The sequence below is a fragment of the Cimex lectularius genome, unplaced genomic scaffold, assembly GCF_000648675.2.
Source record: "Cimex lectularius strain Harlan isolate CLEC.00 unplaced genomic scaffold, Clec_2.1 scaffold199, whole genome shotgun sequence".
NCBI lineage: Eukaryota > Metazoa > Arthropoda > Insecta > Hemiptera > Cimicidae > Cimex > Cimex lectularius.
In genome coordinates, this window is record NW_019392740.1 from 637,496 (window position 1) to 659,479 (window position 21,984).

At 36.2% G+C, this 21,984-nt stretch overlaps 1 protein-coding gene across 1 annotated transcript in view; it reads right to left on the reverse strand.

The window, feature by feature from the left end:
- Nucleotides 1-21,984, reverse strand: part of LOC106663408 — a 410,261-nt gene that overhangs the window by 350,580 nt on the left and 37,697 nt on the right. The window contains exon 2 of the mRNA XM_024227078.1: nucleotides 16,104-16,289. Within this exon, the coding sequence (XP_024082846.1) occupies nucleotides 16,104-16,289 (186 nt within the window). The remainder of the gene's footprint in view (nucleotides 1-16,103; nucleotides 16,290-21,984) is intronic.

Below are 21,984 nucleotides of genomic sequence, written 5' to 3' on the forward strand. Positions count from 1 at the left end.
CCATTCTTCGATGAGCTCAATGTGCTCGTGGATAAGGAGGTGGCTTGGGTAGGATTCGAGTAAAGAAACGAAACTGCGGTACGGTAGGGTATATAGGGTAGGTCCAAGAATGCTCCATTGTGGACCCTGCCCTGGATCTGTCTTCTGAAAACTCGTTGCCGCATCTCTCTCTAACGCTGCGGTCGTTAGATCGCTTTAAGGATTTGGTAAGAAGGATTGGGTTGCAGCCGTTTCAATCGAACTTCCGGGTACTAGACCTGTCAAAGTTTTGGGACATTTCTTAGAACAAGATTTTAAAGCAGAGGAAACTTTAAAACATATCTGTATGTAGAATGGCGAAAAAACCGAATTTTTGAAAAGGAGTGTTTTACATAAATCAAGGATTGGATTTTGCAGGGAGTCTTTTAAGATTTTCGACTGGGAAGGTGGATTGACCCGTAGGAACATATTTGGCGGATGTGTTTGAGGGGTTGGGTATGAGAGTGTCTATGGAATATGTCCAAATTAGAGGAACGAAGGATAAAAATAAGGACGATTTGTTTAGGAAAGTTAAAATTCCTCTTAACATTTAAGTTAGTGTTGTTTTGTTTTTAGATCGTGACTGCTATGGGCTGGAAGAAAGAAATTTGGCATCAACAGAGCGTGAAAGTCTAAAACGGGTAGACACCTCGTCTTAATGAGGCTTATTTCGTGTACTTTTTTAAAAAGTTGCAAACGTAATGCTCCCCTGTATTCAGACACTTCCGTATCCATAGTTTCGTGACCGGAAATCGGCCTCCGGGGGCTTAACAAGTCCGGGGGTTCAGTTTTGAATTTTGAAATCGTGATACTTTCACGGGGAACTTTGCCGTTTTTGTTTTATTTCCGAGTGCCCCTGTACACTAAATGGCTTCGAGCGGTCCCGCTGCTACCCCGGTGATAAACGGTGTCCAGTTCAAATAACACGATTATGCAAAACGAGAATCGCAAAATTAATCATTGTTGCTCAAATAGCAGCAAAGTACGAGAATCGATCTCCTTTCACATTTCAGTCTAAGGTAAACCTGTCAGATGGCTTTATCTCTCTGATTAATGATGGACCTTCTATTTCATAAGTTGAGAGAAATGAAAATTAATTCTTTTTATTCAGCTTGGACCAAATTCGGCTTCACATGATATCCCCCATCAGAGTGAACACGTTGTAACTGGATCGTTTTCAGTCGTCTCTTATGATATAAAAAATTAACCTTCAACCCTCTATATTCTATATTTTATCTTGTTTCTTAAGAAAAGGAGAACATCATATAAATAACAAAAAACAATATTTATCATGCTAACATGTTCAATTGAATGTATAAAGTCAAACAATTCTAATTTGGCAAAACCGTTCCAAGCACTTGGTCAATGTGTGAAATTTTAATAATTTTCGAGCTTTCTTCCCTTCTAAATAAGTTCTCTCGAAGACGTCCCGGGTTGCAAAACAAAGAGGCGTAAAGCACCGGCGTGCGCGGAGAAACGTGGACAAGGTCGGGTAAGGTCATGGCACCGGCTCCTTCCCCACGTTCAACAGGCGAGTATGTTCTCTGTTGTGTCTACAGGCTCAACTCTCGACGTCACGTCTTCGTCCGATCCTCGATGATGGATAAATTCCAATACCAGGACCATAAAAACTCCGAACGTAGGTACGGAATTAGCGATTTCCTTCTCTTCTTCTTAGCGACAATAAGAGGCGCAGAAGATGGAAAAGTTTCAAGTCAAACCGATGATTACATGTTTAATACCCCTTCAAGCTGTTAATTTTCTTACTTTTCAAGGAAGTATGATTGCACTCATGAGTTTCATAATCACTAATTTCTGTTGTTAATGTAACCGTTACCTAGCTTCTTATTTTGTCCTGGGCGTCGTTATTTTCACAACCACTTTGAATTTTACACTTTATAATAATCCTCAACAATACTCCATTCGTCCTAGCAGACTACGTTCGCGATTTCGGTTCTATCCAGACAATTGACCGAAATCAAAGTTCGACTGAAACGAGAGAAGATAGTTTCCAGGGACTTCTAAACAAACTACTGTCATATTAATCTAGCCCTGCTAAACTTTCCAACGTTTAAATAATGCAGTCCATCCAATCCAAAGTCCTTAGAAAGGTCCTTATTCAACATCACCATTCTCAAGGACCTAAAAATCTCTTTGGTAGATAATTATAACAATTTTTTCCAAGCTCCGAAATATACTTCTTCCTGAATCGATTAGACAAATCTCTTATAGCTCCAACAGACAAGTGTTGTGAACTGGCCTCTCGACCTCTTAGCCGAGAATTACGATAGTTGGGAGAACTATAGTTGTTAATAGTTAATGATAAAGGTCATACCAGCTTGCGCAAATGTTACACCAGAATCACTCGGCTTATTGGTGATACATCGTTCGATGTGTATGGAAATTGTCCCTGCAGAGCACATAATAATTAATTGTAGAAACTGAAGGTGCAAAGATTTTCGTTATTCCACAAGAGTACATGACCTATGGGCCTTGGAGCACAGATCGCTGTTCAAATACCTCAGGTTATAAATTATTTTAAGCTGTATATATTTATGTTTTTCTATGTGTTATTTGTTTGAATTGATTAGCGAGAATGGATAAGTTTCAGACCGTTCCATCCCCGAGAAATGAATGAGCTTATGTGTTGTTGTATTTGCTGGCATAAACAGGGTGAATTGAGAAAGAGAAATCAAACAGTACTGAGTGAATGTTACAAATTATAACAAATAAATTAAAACAAATAAAAATAAAATAATAATAATTTATTAGAGTGAAAGCAGATCGAAAATATCGAGTACTCTGGGGCACTGTACATGAAGTATGGTGTGAGTGTATGTAATTTATTAACATGACTGATGTGGCTACTTTCCCAATTATTCCGAAAAGTGGGCGGGGCGTCGGTGGCCGCAACGGTAAGGCGATCATCACTGTAAGGTGAAGGTCCCGGGTTCGAATCCAGCGGCCATGCATTCAAACCCGAATTACTTACAATTTTTTTTTTCAAAAACACCGGCGGTATCCCAAGGGTTGACATAACCTCTACTGTTGCGAAAAAAATCGAGTGGGGCAGTGTGAATAACGTGTGGTGTTTGTGAATGCAATTTATTAGAGAAAAATTTGTAAGATAATTCGTGATTATTCAGAAATCATGAGATGCGGTCTGGTGTGATGTAGGTTTCAGAAAAACATTTTCTGAGTGCCCTCTGAACACGACACGCAAGAATGGCACAATTACACAGCCCTGAAGATGATCTCAATAAAGATCGAAACGTTGGCACTATAAAGAAAATGTTTTTCTGAAACCTACATCACACCAGACCGCATCTCACGATTTCTGAATAATTATCGATTAACGGTCACTAATCACCACACATAATTCGTGATATTGTTTCACTGGAAAAAAGGCGTGGGGAGCTTTTGAAAAACAATTATATTTGTTGTTTAAATAATTTTTTAGAACTTATTTTTACTACTACTATTGAAATTACTTTGTATGATTTTTTAAGGATGATTACTGAAAAGAATTTGTCGTGTCTTTAAAATAAATCGTTGTAATTTTATTAACACATCGTGCTTAAGAAAAAATGCATGTAAGTACGACATAAACACGACGTTTTATATGGAAGTATCTTAAGTACCTTGGACAACCCATATGGATGGGAAAATAAACTAGCGCCCATATATCAATATTGACGACAGGAAATTCTAATAAATCATTAACTTGGTTATTAAAAGAAGATCTCGTTTTATTTTAAAAGCTTCATTTACAACAATTTATGCTGTCTCTTGACTTGACCCCTTATAACTATAACGTGTTTAAATCAAAATTGACGTCGGTAAATTGTAATGAATCGTTCGTATGACAATTATTACTCTTTACACTTTAAAATGGATAGAAAGGAATCGATTTATCGACTTTATCAGGTCATCTAAAACAAATCGCTAACGGCAGAAGATAGCAAGATAAAGGATTACGACTATAAACTAAACAGAAAATGTTATAGACCTACTAATGCGACTTACACAAAGAAACACAGGATGAAAAATCTATATAATGACATATATAATAAAACGACCTAGATTTACCTAAAAATCGTAACATGGCATGTAAAAAATTCGCTCTCAATTCTCATATCGGGTGGCATTCCTACATCCCCACTATATGGAGCACAACCATAGCACCTTTAAAGTTATAAACTGAATTAGTATTTGTAATGTTTTAATAAAGTTTTTTATTATTATAAGTAGTAGTAGTAGTAGTAGTATAGTATAAATTTATAATTTGACAGATACCTAATCTTGGTAGGCCTATCCTCAGTCCACGCTTTGGCTTCAGTGTTCAGTTTGGGTGATTTCTGTAAGTGAATTATTTATGACGTGGTGGATGGTGAAGAAATAGTGTCGGTTGTTTGATCTTAGGTTTTCCCTTTTTAATTTGTGTAATGTTTTAAATGGTGTAAACGATATTTGTGAGTTATGTTAATTTGTGTATTTATGAGTTTTCAATGTTGAGTGTCTTTTTCGTCCTGTCTGGCTGATATATGTTTTCGCAGTCGAGTATTGCGTCGATGTTTCATCCTAGTGATTTTCCTATTGTGTTTGTAGTTTTCAGTGCTGGTTTTATGCCTAATTAGTTGAATAAGTTAGATGGTACGTTTCTTTCCCAATGTATGTGAATGGGGTCCATTTAGTGTCTGTTTTGTGGTGTTTTTTTTTTGTTGTTTCCTTTTTTTACATTTTGTTGAGCATGTATTGGAGCAGCTATTGCGTGCTATGGTTTGTGTTCTTTTTAATTCGTTTTCGTTCTTACCATTGGTTAGTGAGATTTGGGTCTGTCATGAATTTCAATGATCCCATTTTAAGGAGGCTTGTATAATGTTATCAGTGGCTGTCGGTTTTCTGTATATTTCAAATTGTAGTTTAGTGATTGTTAACTCTAGGCAGACTTTTTTTATCTTTATCTCTTTGCATAAGTCTAGGAAATTTTTTATTGTTATAAGTTTCTCATTCTGCGGTGAATTGTATGTTCTTTTGTTATGAAGTCAGTATTAAAAGTATCGACCACACAAACACTCTGGATCAAGGTACAGACTTAAAAAAGAAAGTAAATTTAGTTGCTAATGCCAAACTTTCGATCTATTTTAAGGACATCACGAGGGCAAAACATTTTAAATATGTTTACAGATTGACATACTAAAATTTTACAGGCGATTTCAAATTTCCTTGAGGAACGATTCAGTCCCAACATTGCCAAGGACTTGAAGATTCATAGTTGTTTTCCCCTGGTGATGACCTTAAAATAGGTCGAAAGCTTGACTGTAGCAACTAAATTTACTTTCTTCTTCAACACCATACCTTGATACAGAATGTTCGTAATGAGCTCAGGTCTGTCAGTGTGTTGTTTATGGTGCTGTTGTTGCGGATGTCCACTATGCCGAGTATGTCGTCTACGTATCTGTGATGTTATGTTTTGCTATAATTTTCGGGAAGTATTTCTACTGAAAATTTTGTAACAATACGTCTGCGAGTAAGGCTGAAGTTGGATTACTCTTTCCTAGTCCGTGTTTTGATGTGCATTGGGTCCGTTGAATTTAAAGTGGTTTTTTGTGTCACAGTTTATGTTATGTTTAATGAGTTGTTCGTGTCACTTGCCATAGTTGCTGTGTAGTGTCTTTCGTATTATGCCCATCGTTTCCTTTTCTGCAATTGATGGATATAGGTTTGTTATATCAAATGATTTTAGTTTAGTGGTAGTTTTAATTTGTAATTGTTGGTTAATTAGGCCCGTTGAGTTTGTTAAACAGTGTGTGTCGTTTAGTTTGAGGTGTGTAATGTTTAAACACAGTTTAAAGTAATGTTATACTGTGTTTTGCGAGTTTGTATACGAGGGCTGAGTTGTAATTTAGAACCGTCTCATGGGTATGCTTTGTTGGTGTTTTTTTTAACGTGTTATGATTTTGGCTGGTTGTAGGTAGATGTTTGTGTATTTGAAAGTTTCTTTCGTCCTTATGATTAAAGCTGATTTTAATTTACAAAATACGTCTTTCTGACAAAAATCAGCGAGGATAGACCAAGATCATAGGTAATACTATAGGAACCACCGCACAGACCACAGAAGGAAATCTCACAAGCAATATAATTATTTACAAAATAAATCTCGCTTTTAACCAGGAAGAATCAATAAGTAAAAGCGAGCTGTTTCATTATTGCGCAGGAAAGAGGGAACTAGCAAAGGAATTGTAATAAACCAAAAGGTGACTCCAGACGTGCTGGATTCGCCAAATGCCGATCAAAGGTTCGCCGAATCCAAACTAGGGAGGAAGGATGCTCGGTTATACGGCGAGCAAAAATATTCAGTGCTCGACGTGCTCAGCTTATTGTCGGTTGTATTGTATATACCTTTTTACCAAGTATCAGCCGTTATCAGATTCAACTGTAAGTCATACATCTATTTAATGTTATTTATTTTTCATTAATAAAAGATTCTTAACTTGTATAGACGTATTAATTTACACAAAAACAACAGGTTTTTTTTAAACATATATTAGAAATGGATTCGCCCAGCGCCACAGTTTTGGAGTTTCTCGATGTTTACGAAGCAGAACCAATAATTTAGAAAGGTTCTCTTATGAATCATAAAAGTCGGAATGAGGTTTTAGATCGGAATCAGTCGGAAACGTATCGAAAGTAGGATGGGGCTCAGTACTCTGCGACTGATTTAGAAAAAAGTCACTAATGGGCAATGGCATCCATTAGAATTTGCCTTAAAAAAACTAGGAGAGAGCCAAAAGCAGGGCAGGTGTCGATGGTTTAGTGATACCAACCACCATCTCCTTTTCTTACGCTTTTTTCTTCAATTAGTTTGTAACCACTGCACAAAACAGTAACCGTAGCTGCTGCAATAACAGTTTTACTGTTGTCCATCACGGTTGGGAGTAAGTTGAGGAATCGCACGTCGCTTGGCCGTATCCACTGTTTCCGTAACGACTACGAGGGTATACAAACCCCGCATTTGTATACACATAGACACGCTATTTGGCCAAGACGAGAATCTTGAGACTTGACGGCAATTGGCATTCGGCGAATCACGCATGAAACAACATATTGTAATTTCTTTATGAAACTTTACGAAACGAAGGGCTCGAAGAAGTAGAAATATATTTGCCGCTTAGATTAGTAGAACTAAAAACACATTAAAAAACGACAATTTCGGACTTGGGTGGTTTTAATTAAGCATGTTTTGCTCCTCATCGAAGTCTCATCTCCTTTGACAATTCGGTCATTTCAAACAATTTTAAATATAAAAATATGTGAAAATCTTTATTAAAACCTCTATTGAATTGTATAGATGATAGTTAGTAGTACTCTTAATGTTCCTGGACCGTTGAAACGTCGATTAAATTTGATGTATGATCAGTATTATGGTCAAGGGGTAGAATAAAAAACAAAATTCCAACTTTGCCATGCTTTCGACCCCTATATTTTAAAACACCCAATATAGTAAGTAGTCACCTGTGCGAAAAATTGGTAAATGTTTGTTTTTATAAAATAACTGTTAATTAATTTTTAGAATTAAAAATTAATTAATTAGAATTTTTTTATTCTATCCCTTGACGACAATACTGATCATACATCAAATTAACCTTCAAATGGTCGATACCTTCTCTTCAAAAACATCGATTTCTAAGCTTGTTAACAAAACATTAGCAAAATATGCCAAAAACTTAAATGATCTTATCTGCTTATATACAGGGTGTTCGGCTATTCGTGTTACAAGTAAATTCTACATTCAAAAGGAAACCAAAAAGTCCTAATTCACTATGGTCCGAGTCACTGAAGTTTCGGAATTATTCCATTTTTTATGATTTTTTAAGATTTCATGCTCATGCTTCAAATGATAACTCCAAAATTAAAAGGTTTTGGACAAATCCGTGGATACTATTAATAGCTACGTTAAATTTCCAATAAGATGTGATCAATACTAATCTTGTAAACGTTCGTGAAATAAGCATTTTCGTAACCAGACGGCCGCGCGTCGAAAATACAATGCTGGGGTGGAGAGCCCGTCAAAAGTAAAAACCGTTTTATAATTTCATTCAAAATTTCCTTTTTTATTAATAATAATTTAAGTTTTTGTTTTATTACTATTAATCTTTCCACCTTACCAGTTTATAACCACAGTTGTTTCCTTTCCTTCATCAATTTCTTCATCTGTGAAAAAAGTAATTAAAAAAGCGATTGCACCACTAAAAGGATATTAAATGGAGCAAGTTTGCGGAAATTTCCTGGTCCTTAGGTTTGGAAATAGTAGTTTAAAATCACTGTAGTAAATTTTCCAATTTGAAAAAGAAAGGAAGTTATTTTTCAAAGTTCTAGGTACTAAAACGCTTATTTCACCAAAATTTACAAGCTTAGTATTGATCACATTTTATTGGAAATTTAACGTAGTTTGATGGAGGAAAGAAAAAACCGTGGTAAGGTGGAAAGATTAATAATAATAAAAAAATTTAAAAAGCGTAAGGAAATTTTGAATGAATTCATTAAATTTTTAAAGGTTTTTTAAGTTAATTTTTTAAAGTAAATTTTTCAACTTTGAACTAAAAAATATTTTTAAAAGTTCTGGCTACTAAAACGTTTAAGTTTTTAAGTTTAGTATTGATCACATATTGTTGGAAATTTATCGTAGTTTTCAATGGTGTTAACGGACTTGTTCAAAACAATTGAGTTTTGGAATTATCATTAATTATTTGAAGCAAGGTCGTGAAATCTTAAAAAATCAGAAAAAGGGAAATAACTCGGAAACTATTGAGATTCGGACCATAGTTAATTAGGCCTTTTTGGTTCCATTTTGAATGTAGAATCTACTGGCAAAGTTTGTAACACGAGTAACCGAACACCCTGTATGTATGATTTATGAGTTCAAGAAATGCATCATTACATAAGGCATTTTGCTATTAAGATATGAAATAAACGTAAACAACCTTTTAAGAGAAATTGTTTTGCATTTCAAATTAAGTTCAATATTATTTTTATAGAAATATGACTAACAATTATTCATATATAATTTCGATAGCTTTCTGACATCATTATTAAAGTTTATACCGACCTTAAAAATATTTTACTGCGAACCTTGAAATGCTCATTTATTCTTTCAAGAATATGTGTTTTTATAACGGTGAACATGACAAAGGCAATCTGTTACAAAAGGCGAAATGGGAAAATTATTCCGCGCTGGCCTGAGTGCGAGATTCTCAGCTGGGAAAAGCCACATCGAGCTGATTTACAGTCAGAAACAACACCCCTTTCCGGCCAGAGCTCGTAAAACGGACAAAGAGTCGTAAATCCAATTTGCCCTGCTATAATCCATAAGGGCATAAAATAATTGCTTTATTGACGTCCTTTAAATATGATTTTTCCTTTCCAACTTACCATCGGCGAAAAACGACTTGCGACAAAGTACGAAATAAACCGCGGATTAAGCGTTCAAATGGCTAGGCATAAACGTCCGAGAGCCAATATATAAGAGTTTGCGAAGGTTACCCGGTTAAGTTATCCTTATATATATTCCTGTCGTAAATGGAAATAGAATTTATCGCAGCCGTAACAAATATACCGGCAGCCATGTCGACCATACTTAAAAATGGCTATTTCATGAACATGCCACTGTTTACATCGTTGCAGACATTTCTCAAAGATTCAGCTCAAACTTAGTTGTTCAAAAATATATTTAAATATTATATAAAGGGGGCCCAACGATTGTGCCAACAATCTAAACCTGTGACCAAATTTTACATTTTTTGTTTAATACGTATAAACAAATTTATTTTACGTTTTTTGGCGTTTTTAAAAGAAAAATTCTGATGGCATTTGAAGGGCAATTGGACAGGAGATAAAAAAAATGACAAGTTTCGTACAAAACCTCCGACATGGGCACGTTTTATCGGTGCCTGTTTTCCCAACAATACCGAGGAGGACGTGAAGTTCCGAGCTAGGAAGAGTAAGCTCATTTGCACAACTCTGTCTAGGCTTGATGAAGGATCTTATGTGCACTTTTAGCTTTTTTCTCACTTTTGAATTACATATATAACTGTACATTGTTTTGTAAAAAAATAAATCAAGTCTTTTCAAAAATTTAATAATCGTTAGCCAAGTTGAATGGAAATAGGTGGCGTCGGTGGCCGCAACGGTTTAGGCGTTGACACGGCGCTCATCACTTAAGATAAAAGTCCTGGGTTCGCATCCAGAGGCCTTGTATTCGAACCTGACATACTTACAAATGAGCTTATTTTTGCAAAAACACCGGCACCCTAAGGGTTGATATGGAAGGGAAAAAAAAGAAAAAAAAGGGGTAACATTTGTGACCACTACAAAAATAATAAAGACAATTATTATGACCTATTCTAATTTTTATAATAATAACGAATATATTCAAACGAAGAAAAATCGTTTATAGATTACATAATTAAACGAATCACTAAAACGTCCAGTGGTGGGAGCATCAAGTCTCCCAAATTTTCATCGCTTTAATTTTATTTTATCACTTAAGGTCACAATAGCTAAGTGGTAGAGCAGCGGAGTATCTAACCGAAGATCGTGGGTTCGAATCCCGCTCGTGCCATTGATTTTTTTATCTCAACTAAAAAAAACCTTAATTAATTGTAATGTATTAATTGGTCAAGCGGACCACGAAATTAGTGAATTTTATTTTATCATTGAAATTAAACTTGTACATAGACGGATAGTTATATGGTACTGAATTACAATAAATTGCATATTTTTTATTTTGATGTGTTATGGGGTAACAAACTAGAATCTGAAAATGCAGACTGAAAATTGCCCAGGCATATTTATATGTGGCGGTTTCGGTTATCTACAGTGACTTGTCACAGTAAAAAGAGTTCATAATTTTCTTGTTATTTTTCACATATCCCTTTAAGTAAAAATTAATGAAAAATATTTGTTATTTCAATTAATTAATCTTTATGTAAGGTATGTGTACAAATAAAAAAGTCAGCATCTGCGGGATTCGAACCCCCGGCTGAATACGCCGCTGTTCTACCACTTGAACTATTATGACTTCGATCCACTCGGACATAAACTTCCCATCTCAACCCACCTTTCGAATTTTCCCTCCTTTTTGCCATTTTTCCTTTATTAATTGAAAGAAGTTATTTGGTCAATCGGACCACGAAATCCAATGGATTTAACATTTGTTATATTACGAAAGTTGACTTTAATCATAGTTTTTTGTGATGGTGTTTTTGGATTTCGTATGGTAGCGTAGTATTGTACGATATAAAAAAAATAGGATTTATGATGAACAGTCTTGAACTAGATATCTTCTAGAACTTTTGGATGTATTATAATACTGAGCATGTACGCTACCGAAGGTTCATTTGGGTTTGGGTTCATTAATCACCAAAATCATCCTTTCTTATTGAGCAGCTTATGGCGTTAAAGGGTTGCTTAGAAATTGAGAAATGCACCCGTAGGATCGTGATTTGTACCTCACCATTAAAAAAAACCAAAGAGCGGCGAGCGGAGTGTTGTCGGTCCTATTGTCGTTTCTCCTTTAGCCTTCTCTCAGCCCTCAGAGCACGTAATGCTTTTATTTCCTTTGAGTTCTAAAGAGACAGTGGTTGTTTATGTCTCCGGGTTTAATAAGTCGTCGTTCGAAACGTAAACGTTGGGTCAACACCCTCCTGTCAGACGACAACGATCACAATAGTCTTCACGTACGAAAAAGGGCCACCCTTTTGAAAATACTTCGGGAGCAGAAGTGTGTCGAAACATTTCAAACGGTAATGAAGCGGCTTAAGTGTTTTCTTGTTTAAAAAAATCTATCCGAGTCAATGGTCAATTAGAATCGAATAGTCGGACGGTGTCATTGCAAGAATGCAGTAGCAACGGTGCGAATGCCGTATACGGCGTATCTGAAGGACTGTGATCGACATTGATAAACCGCTGAAGGAAATAGTCGGCCCGTTAGAGTGGCATGAATCCAATAACAAGGCGACAAACCGCCTCGTTGCTGAAAATCTAGGTAGAACTAGCTTCAGTTAAGGCAATGTTAAATTTTTGGCTCATCGACGTTTTATTTCCTTTGAATTCTAACGAGGATGTGGTTGTTTATGTCTCCGGGTTTAATAAGACGTCGTTCGAAATGTAAACGCTGGTTCAACACCCAGTCAGAGCACAACGATCACAACAATCTCCACGTACCAAAAAGGGCCACCCTTTTGAAAATACGTCGGGAGCAGAACTGTGTCGAAACATTTCAAACGATAATGCAGTGGTGCGAGAAAAAAGTATAGATGCTTAATTGATATTTCACATTTCACCATGCAAACCTATTGCTTTTTACTCAATACTTGATAACCTTTGGTATCAGAATGAAGGTGTCGAAGTAAAACAATAATGTTAATACGCATTAAGATTCAGTAATGATTTACTGAAGAACAGAAAGCAGTATCACAAAAGTGAAGGATCGTGTATTGACCGTACATTAAACTAATATGGGATTTGCTTGTTACCGTTCGTTTTAGTTTGCCTATCCTCGCTGGGACGGTTTGTCATATGTGTTTCAGAATTTCACCATCATTAGTACTCTTTCTGACATACACAGACACACTGAAGGAAACAAAATGATGAATCGATTCTGAATGGCCAACCCAGCGACTAATAAGCACCATATTTTTTATCGTATGCACAAGTAATCCAACCTGATTCCGATCTTTTACTGCAGCGTCTCTCAGAAACGGGGCCAGAGTAATAATAACAAATAACAAAAATCTCACCCCATAAAATTCAATTGAATGCCAGATGTTGCAGAGCCATAACATTGTTACACTATAAGCCTAAATAATACAGTATCCAGGTCGATCTTCGAATATTGGTTTACGACGTTCCAATAATAGAAGCAAGCGGTGTAAAAGTGAGATAAATTATTTCCATCCACTCTCCTCTCGTACGACAAATGGGCGTATTATACAGCCTAATAAAATCCGAAAACGTCCCGATTTAGTTTTACAGCACCTATTCAGAAAAAAAACAATATAACATAACCGACTGTCATCAAATGATCAAATTATTTCGGTTTGTTGTTCCTTCGCCAAATCATAAATACCACCATCATCTCCCTTCCTCGCACTATCTCTCTCCTTTTCATCATCTAAATTATTGAGCGTTTATTAATTAGATTGTGTGATTGTTAATGTTAGGCAAGAAATTCCACAAATAAGCAATAAAACTAATTGTTATTAAAAGGCAGAAGAACAGTAATTAATAATAATAATAATAAATGATAACGTATATTATGTAAAAAATAATAATAACATTAAATCGTATACGGAAATTAACAACGAGTATACGTAAAGTTAACTATGATTGAGACAGGCAGATAGATATTTCAAAAGTATTCTATTGGTAGATGGATAGAGAAAGGTACATGAAAAAAAATATATAGAAAGATAAGATGGGAAAGGGCTATTGATAGATACATAGATATATAACTTGAAGGAGTGCCATAAACACATATAGAGAAAGTGAGTGTGAGTGTATTTGTATGTGTCAGAGGAAGATTTAAACTGAATTTGAGATGAGAAAGAGAGAGAGAGAGAGAGAGAGAGAGAGAGAGAGAGAGAGAGAAACAGACAGACAGACAGTTGAGCGATGTAGAAAGAATGTGTGACAGTAGGATTTTTAAAATAATATTTGTCACCGAGAAAATTATGCAGTAAGAAAAGTAAAGAAATTCTTGTCAAAGAGGAGAGCATAAAGTCGTCCAACTACTAGTTTCGCGGATTCGTCAGAACATTTTTACAATTATTTTTCCAAATTAATCTCAAATAAAGTCGCAAAGGGATTCGAACTCAGGACTGATAGCGGGGCAAGTAAGAATCGGGCGCCTTAACCACCCGGTCATCGCCAAAAATGTTGGCAGTTCTTCAATCGGATTTAAAATGTTCATCTATCAAGGCTTGCCTATCACCATGGATATATGTATGTACAAGAAAAATCGGCGAAAAAATCATTTTACCTTTGGTAAAGTTTAAAGACGAAAGTTTGCAGCTCGTTTTTCTTAAAGATTGGACATGAAACTTAAAGGCTATAATTTAAAGAGTTATAGGATGACCCATTTCATTGCTAATTGAAGCTGTAAATCTCAGCTTTATCTTTTCGTGCTCGACCTCCTTCGTGGACCATTGTCCATTTCCGGCAAATTAAGCCCTCCCCGGTCGGGGTCGTGGCGGATCCCCGTGGAAGTCGTGCCAAATGCGAAGACTTCAGAGACGACTTCAGAAACAATTCGGCAAACGCTTTTTCTACGTTCGTGAGTGTGGGCCGGTTCGAAATGGCACCCCTTTTCCATGCGACCTTGCCTCTCAGTAATGAGGGGATCGGAAAAATAACGGTAAAAAAGCGTGAAAGAGATCGAAGATACGAGAACTCAATAAAGGGTTCTGATCGGTATTGGAAGATATTTGACCTTTCCTAAATGCCCACTCAACTCCTCATTTTTCTGAACCGCATTAAAGGAGGATGGACCGTCGGATTATCAGAAAAAAGTCTGCTGAACGCTAAGTCATCCCATTTGCAGATTTCAACGTAATACCGTTTCAAATTTGCACGATCCAAAAGTAGTCCGTGTCTATTGGGAGGAGCTACAATAATCAATTGTTGAATCACATTCTTGAAAATATTCTTACCACTTCCACTTGTAAATTTATTAACGGTAATTCTTTACAATTAATTCAAGCAGTGGCAGTAATAATGATAAGTACTGTAAGTATTAAACTTATAAAACTGCTTTCTGTGTTCTTTGGGTTTTAATCAGTTCATTAATTAAGGAAGAGTCCTCAATAAGTCTCAGTCCTGAGTTATTGTTGAATGCAAATCGTTCAGGTGAGTCATGTGACTGTCAGTTTGTTACTAAATTATCACTTATTTTATTTGATGATTTTCTTCGGATAGACGTCCCGTTGTAGATTTCAAGATCCACTACACTAAGAGCTGACAGATGTATTGTTCAGAAAATGAGATTCAAAACGTTACATCTCAACACACGAATTGCCATGCAGTTACACTCAATGATCATTTTATTTCAATCCAATAATTGGTTGTAGAGAAGAATCTTCTGATAAAAATGTCACTGATCCCATGATCCCTTTCTCCTAGTTAGCATCTTACAAGTATGTCATAGAATATACTGAACCTTACAGGGCAGAGAATTGTTGAGCAAACATGGGTCGATGTTGACTCGATGATCTCACACCTTCCTCTCACCCACGTTTACCGGACTTCAACCCTATGAGAATACGTGGGTTGCAATGCAAATAAGACTTTCAGGGCTTTAACCGCAGAACATTTAACTAATAGCATATAGGCGTTACACTTCCGCATATTTGTAAGTAACATTAACAATTACGATACAAATTATGATGTTAACGGAAATTTAGTACGTATAAGTTAATAAGTGTAGATGACAATTGGACAGTACAATCTTTTTCAAAAGACTGTTCATGCTCACAGTTAGTTATTTCCAACGTTACGGATTCCAAACATACAGCTCATCATCAGGTTGAAGGAATTTACAACCACGTCTCGACATGAATTACAATTGTGAACACGCCGGTACCTGGCCAAAGCCACGTTCCAATGGCATTTATCTTCATGTTTAATTTCGCATTTTTTATTTCGAGTTTCTCAAAGCAATCCAGTTTCCTACGTTTGCTGAAACTGTGTAACACTGCTGGTTTGTAATGCCGCTCATCATGCATTGGGCCATGGGAGGATTTTAGTTCAATTTGAAATATAGTATTACCCACTGAAGAACTGACGTCTGTTCGAGCCTAAGTGAGTGTTCCTTTGTTTTGGTAAAAAGAGACAAGGGCAGGTCTAATGACTTATATATAATCTAACTCCATTTAATTTATCGAATCTAACCACTACATTGAAAGGAGTAAGAGTATGTTTGTTTTTCTATGTCTGCTTTAAAATTTTGCTGAATAATTCACAATAGGCAAATATTTTGATTTTTGACTAATTGTAAGACTATTTTTAAATGAAAGCGTGCAGCTTACCTTGTATTTGTTGATTGCGGCTTCTGGTTGAAGCTGTGTCTCCGTTTGTCCCTGCTGCTTTTCTTAGCCCTCTGGCCCTTTCCCTCACTGTGGTACAGTGGGTTGGACCTGTCCAAAGGCTGCGTTTTGGGCTCGGCGCCGCCCCTCAGTTCGCGGAGCCATCTGGTCAGGGTGCCTTCCTCCTCTCTGAAATTAGGAAAAACGGTTACGCAAGCCAAATCGAATGAAACCGTTTATTTACCCCGGGGATAAGACGGTGTAATGATACTTTCTGTTTTTCGTGTGCAAATTGCTACTCGGAAAGCAGGTCTCATTGACTTTCACGTCGACGATACCGAATTCAGGGAGATAAGAGTAAACATCGTGATAACCAGGACTCTAGGATTGGCCTACTACGAAAACAGTTATGTAAACAACTATTTGAATTCTCGAGAGATAATGGCAAGTAAGGAGGCATATAATTCGGCCGCCTTGTGCAACGCCGTCTACGGCCGACAGCGGACATCATCCTTTCTCCTTGTTTGGATATATTGAAGTCGAACGATTCTCGCTATTACAACCTATAATACTAAAACCATACAGAAATATGGAAATGGACAACCATGTCTCGCAAGAAAAGATTTTATGAGTTACATACGCTGTACGAAAAATTGTGAAACTGTACAATACCTATCTCCGGCTATATACGCAATTTTTTGCCACTCGTAGTCTTAATCCGGTTTATCTTTCTAATATAAACCGAGGTGAGCCGGTTTCAAAACGAGCTTCACCCACGCCTCGGGGAACCATCTGCTCCATTAGGAGGACAGAATAAGACACTTTAGAGAAAAACCGAAGTGCACCTAGATAATCGATCCAAATGATAATGCTATGCAGAAAACGTGCCAAATACACGAGCAACCCACACCCAAGAGTACATATATTTATATACACTACATTATATATTAATATTAGAAAACGGACCATATAACTAATTTCTCCTGACAGATAAGGCTTATGACTTGGACTCTGTAATGAAAATATTTTGACCCGTTATGTTACCAAAGACAGATTTCAATCATTAGATTACACTCGATGGATCTGATATAATTACTTCCTGATGTTAATCATCTTCAAGAAATCTCACGGAGTATCGAAACAAAATCCGATTTGGGCGTTGGATATCTACATTATAGATCGAATCTCGCCGTACCGATAAAGGTTGCGTAATTTCAAGCCCGTCATTGTTATCTGATTGTTAATCCTGACGACTTTATGTAATTGACGTTTCATACGGAAGAGAATAAAGCAGATCCGGGGTACATAAATAGAATCCAGTAGGACGGAGATTGGAGCGGTCACGCTCCACAGCTCGGCGGTCCTTATCGCTTTGACAAACTGCTCAGGGGATAGTCGTCTAGCCATCAACGGAGAGAGGATCGTGTCTGACCGTAACTCCATGGCGACCTGGGATACCCGATTTGCTAGAAAAAAACGGCACGGCGAACTTTATATGTAAAGAAATTTGGTCATCCATTTACATGAACGTGAAAACTAACACGGAGGTCCATCTTAAAAAAAAAACTGAACTAACTTTTTGCTTTGACGAAAATCTCACAATAGATTGAGGGAAGTTAGCTTGAGAAATATGAAATAAAGAAAGGACAAAACGATTCAAATCCCTAAGATTTTAAATAAGCTCCATTGCTCGTCAGTTGGCAATATGGCAATAGCAAAGGGGCATATATATATGCCTGTGTATAGAAAAGTAGAGAGAGAGAGAGAAAGATATATATATATATATATATACACACATATATATATATATATAGAGAGAGAGAGAGAGACAGACAGACAGAGAGCGTAGAAAGATTGAATAAATATAAAGGGGTTATCGTTACTGGCTAATCGTCTTGACTATTACGCTATAGTGTGATAGATGAGTTGAAATTAAGTATTCTTTGATACCGAAAAAAGATTGATGTAGTTACCGATATATCTTATATCATCTAAGATTTTATAGATTCCTATAACATTTATATAAGATTTATGTCATGTAATATTTAAGATTTATAACTAGCGATATGCCATTTTTTATTGTGTACATCAGGATCCCAGACTTATATTAAAACACGGATTTTTACGAGTTAACTTTTTTTTTTGTTCAAATGGGGTGTGTGTATGACTGAGAGCGAAAATGTGACGTTTCATTTTCCAGAACTTCAACTGTTTCAATCGTGTCATTGTCATCAAAAGGTCCAAAATTAGAGACCATTAATGTAACCCCAAATTGTAAGTAAAGGTTAAGCCGTGAAAGCTGGCCGATTGAAACGAGTCGGAATGCCTTACATGGACGGAGTCCATTGTCTCGAAAAACAAAAAATGACACAAAATGGAACACGGCCCGAAATTAAAAATAATTTTACGACTTGGAAAAGAGAAGCTTTTGGCCTCCGGGAGTCAATAACGAATTGTATGCCATACAGACATAATTACACCGTGAATGAATTAGCAGCGGTCCTTATGGTTTCGAAAGAATGAATTTATCTCATGATGGTGATGATGACTTGAATTAGAAATTCTTCAAAAACAGGGATTTCGTATCTAGCAGTAATATATTATTTCATTTTATACTGATAACTTTTGCCATTGTGGTTAATAAGTTGAAACGAAGCTTTGAAATCGTGTTGTTCACACAAAATTGATTGATAATAAAATATCTAAAATATACCAAGAATTTCTTTTTATTGTAAATAGGTAAAAGCTTTCCTTTTTGCCTCGGCGCCTTAAACTATTCACCAATTTATCGGATAAATCAACAAACATATTAGATCCAACTAAGAAAACAAAATGGTTTTCAGTATAAAAATAAGGCTGAAAGTTTGGCATTTTCCCTCGTAAAGAAAAAAAAGTTTTGCTTTCGTTTTCTTGTCCTGCGAGGATGAATTTTGATTCGATAACGGAATGGAGGTGGGCGAGGAAAGAGAAAGGTCACGACAGCTGCATCAACCTTGTTTGACTTCGTGCCTGACCCCCGCAGTGACCATTTTATTTGAAATGCGCAAATACGGTATTTGCCAGTTCGAGAGATCGGACCAAATGACGGAAACAGGCAGTGTCCAGTTTCTGAACGTTTACCGCCTCCTGCTTCTCCAGTTACATTAACGAGTTAACTTGATCTTGTTTGATTAACGCCTCGTGCAAACCTCATCCTACACCTACTGATCTTCCTCATTTGGACCAAAGTTAAATAAACAATAATTATATTACACTTATGTTATATTTTTATACGCAAATGTCTCTCAGCCTTCATCATGTTGGTGACTCAAGAGCCAATACTGTGAACTGTAATAGGACAGGTGCATAATTAATGCAATAAGGCCTCTCGTTGATCCAGGAAACCGAAGTCGTCTGGGCGTCTGTACGGGCAATGGGGTTCACAGCATGCATCTCGCGATATCATATTACACCCCAGACACAGATTATCAGTCCTTCCTGGTCACCCTCCGCAGACCGACGCCGTTCTCTTCGGTTTGGCGCGCAAAGATCGGCCTCTTAGAAATTATGGCAGCTCGTGCGGCAATTATTCTTACATTCTGCCCAGAAGATGATTTCCAAATCGACCTTAAGCAGGTTCAGGGACAAAACGGGATTTTCTTTCCCTCAACTCGACGTCGGTATATTTTTCGGAGTTATTCGTCTGCAGGAATTGCTGAGGACATGATAGTCCGATTCGCGGGAAGAAGTGATGTGATGAATACGATTAAATTTTGGTTCGTGCAATTCGCTATTGATCCGCCAGCTATGTATATCCAATAGTTTCAATAGCGCAAATTCTGCAGCCACATATTTCATTCAGCCAATCATACACTTCATAGTAGTCTTTATAATAATGTAACTCATCACATTTTTTAAATATAAAATTTTCTGTTGCTATTAGTATTAAAACTGTACTACTTAAAAAACAAAAAATTAAAAAAAGTGGGGGTATGCGAGGTTGACACGCATTATTACTAAGGGGGTAAAGAATAAATTTATTTTGCACAAATGTCAATTACATTTGCAAAAAGGTGAATTTGATTAGTAAAAGAGTGAAATAATATGCAAAAGTCCAATATATTTAGTGGTCTATCGACCAAATCACTTCTTTCAATTAATTAATCTTTTTATGTAAGGTTTTGGTTGAAATGAAAAAGCTAGTGTCATGAGCGGGATTCCAACCGACGACCTTCGGCTATAATATGCAAAAGGATGAATCTGATTTGCAAAAAAGTGTATTTAATTTGAAAACAACTGATTTTTTTGGATCGAAATAATGCCTAATTTTCATCTTCATTAATTTAATTTATTTTATTTAAGATTTAATTGCCATTTATAAATTAATAATAATTGTCACTTATNTCTATCTATCTCTATCTCTCACCCCACCAAAAATGAATCATTAGGTTTTCGTCACTTGCCATGCAATGGGGATTATCAGAAAAGTAGCTAAAATTCTTAAACAAGAAGGTTTTAGAGTAGCTGTTACAGGGATGTGTTCGCATCCTCTCAGAACATAAAAGCAAGGTTGACAACTTGCCACAAAGCGGGGTTTACCAAGTTAATTGTAATGGCTGCGATATTAAATAAAAAGGACAAAGCGGCAATAAAATTGAAAAAAGAGTTAAGGAACACTTGCCTAAATCGAAAAAATTATCTGATTTTAAGGACTGTCTAAATGAAGCAAAACACAATTTCATTTTAAATGTAAATACAGCAGTGTTACACAGATTCCACCAACGTAAGGGACTAGATTAAATAAAAAATGTGAACTTAAACATGGAGATAAACGTCACTGGAACGTCGCGTTAGCGGTGGATCAGCGGGTTCGTTCTTACAATTTATGTCGAGAGACGTGTTTGTAACTTCTTCAACCTGATGATGAACGACTGAAAGCAAGATCATTCAAAACGACAAACTGTGAGGGAGAACTATCTTTTCAAAAAGGTTCTTTGTTTGTGTTGATTTGAGAAACCAATCAATATTCATTCCTACAAGACACATATAATCTACGAAAAGGCCAAGTAAGATTAAAGGACAGTACATAAATTAGTATTTATGTTTAAATTAACTAACAAACGCTCAAAAGGATTTTGTTTTTAATTGTTATTTCACAGTGGAACTTACGTAAAGTTTATCTCCCGAGGCAAAAGGAGAATAAATGTTCGGGGATTGTCTTCATAAGTTGTCCGATATTTCTCGTTTTTTTCATAACAGGCCCGTTGAATTTTCATTGCCCCTTTCACAATGGCAGATAAATCCCGGTGAAACATTTATTTCGGGGGCTCACCGACCGTAAGATAAAGATCGAAATAGAGGGCTGATAGACCGGGAGGAGTAACTCGGGGAGAGCAGGAATGCAGGCTTATGTTAGTTAGAAAGTGAAAATACGTAAATTCGAGCCCGGAGGATGAAAGACGCTTATCTCATGCCTCCTTATTACTTACGCCCTTCGGCGACGGTTTTTATAATGCCATCATACAAAACAATTTTATGACAAATCGTATGCACGAGGTCTTACTTTTTCAAAATTTCCTTTTTTTTTTCTTCAAAGCTTGTCTCTCTTTGACTTAATTCTATGTTTGAACAGTGTTTTAACCCCTTGTCAACTACTCTTCATATGATTTTTTTTCTTTTGCCATTAATATAATATTATAAAAGAGAAAGCTTTAATCACAATTCTTCAATTAAATATTAAAGTATCTCTCGGACTTATGTAAGGAAAAATAATCAACAAAACCTTTCTGAACAAAATTGTATTATATATATATATATATATATCGTGCTGTTAATTTATGTTATTAAATTTCCGTAAGGGTTAAAATTACTTTTGTAATTTAATAACAATGCCTTTTCGGCGTTG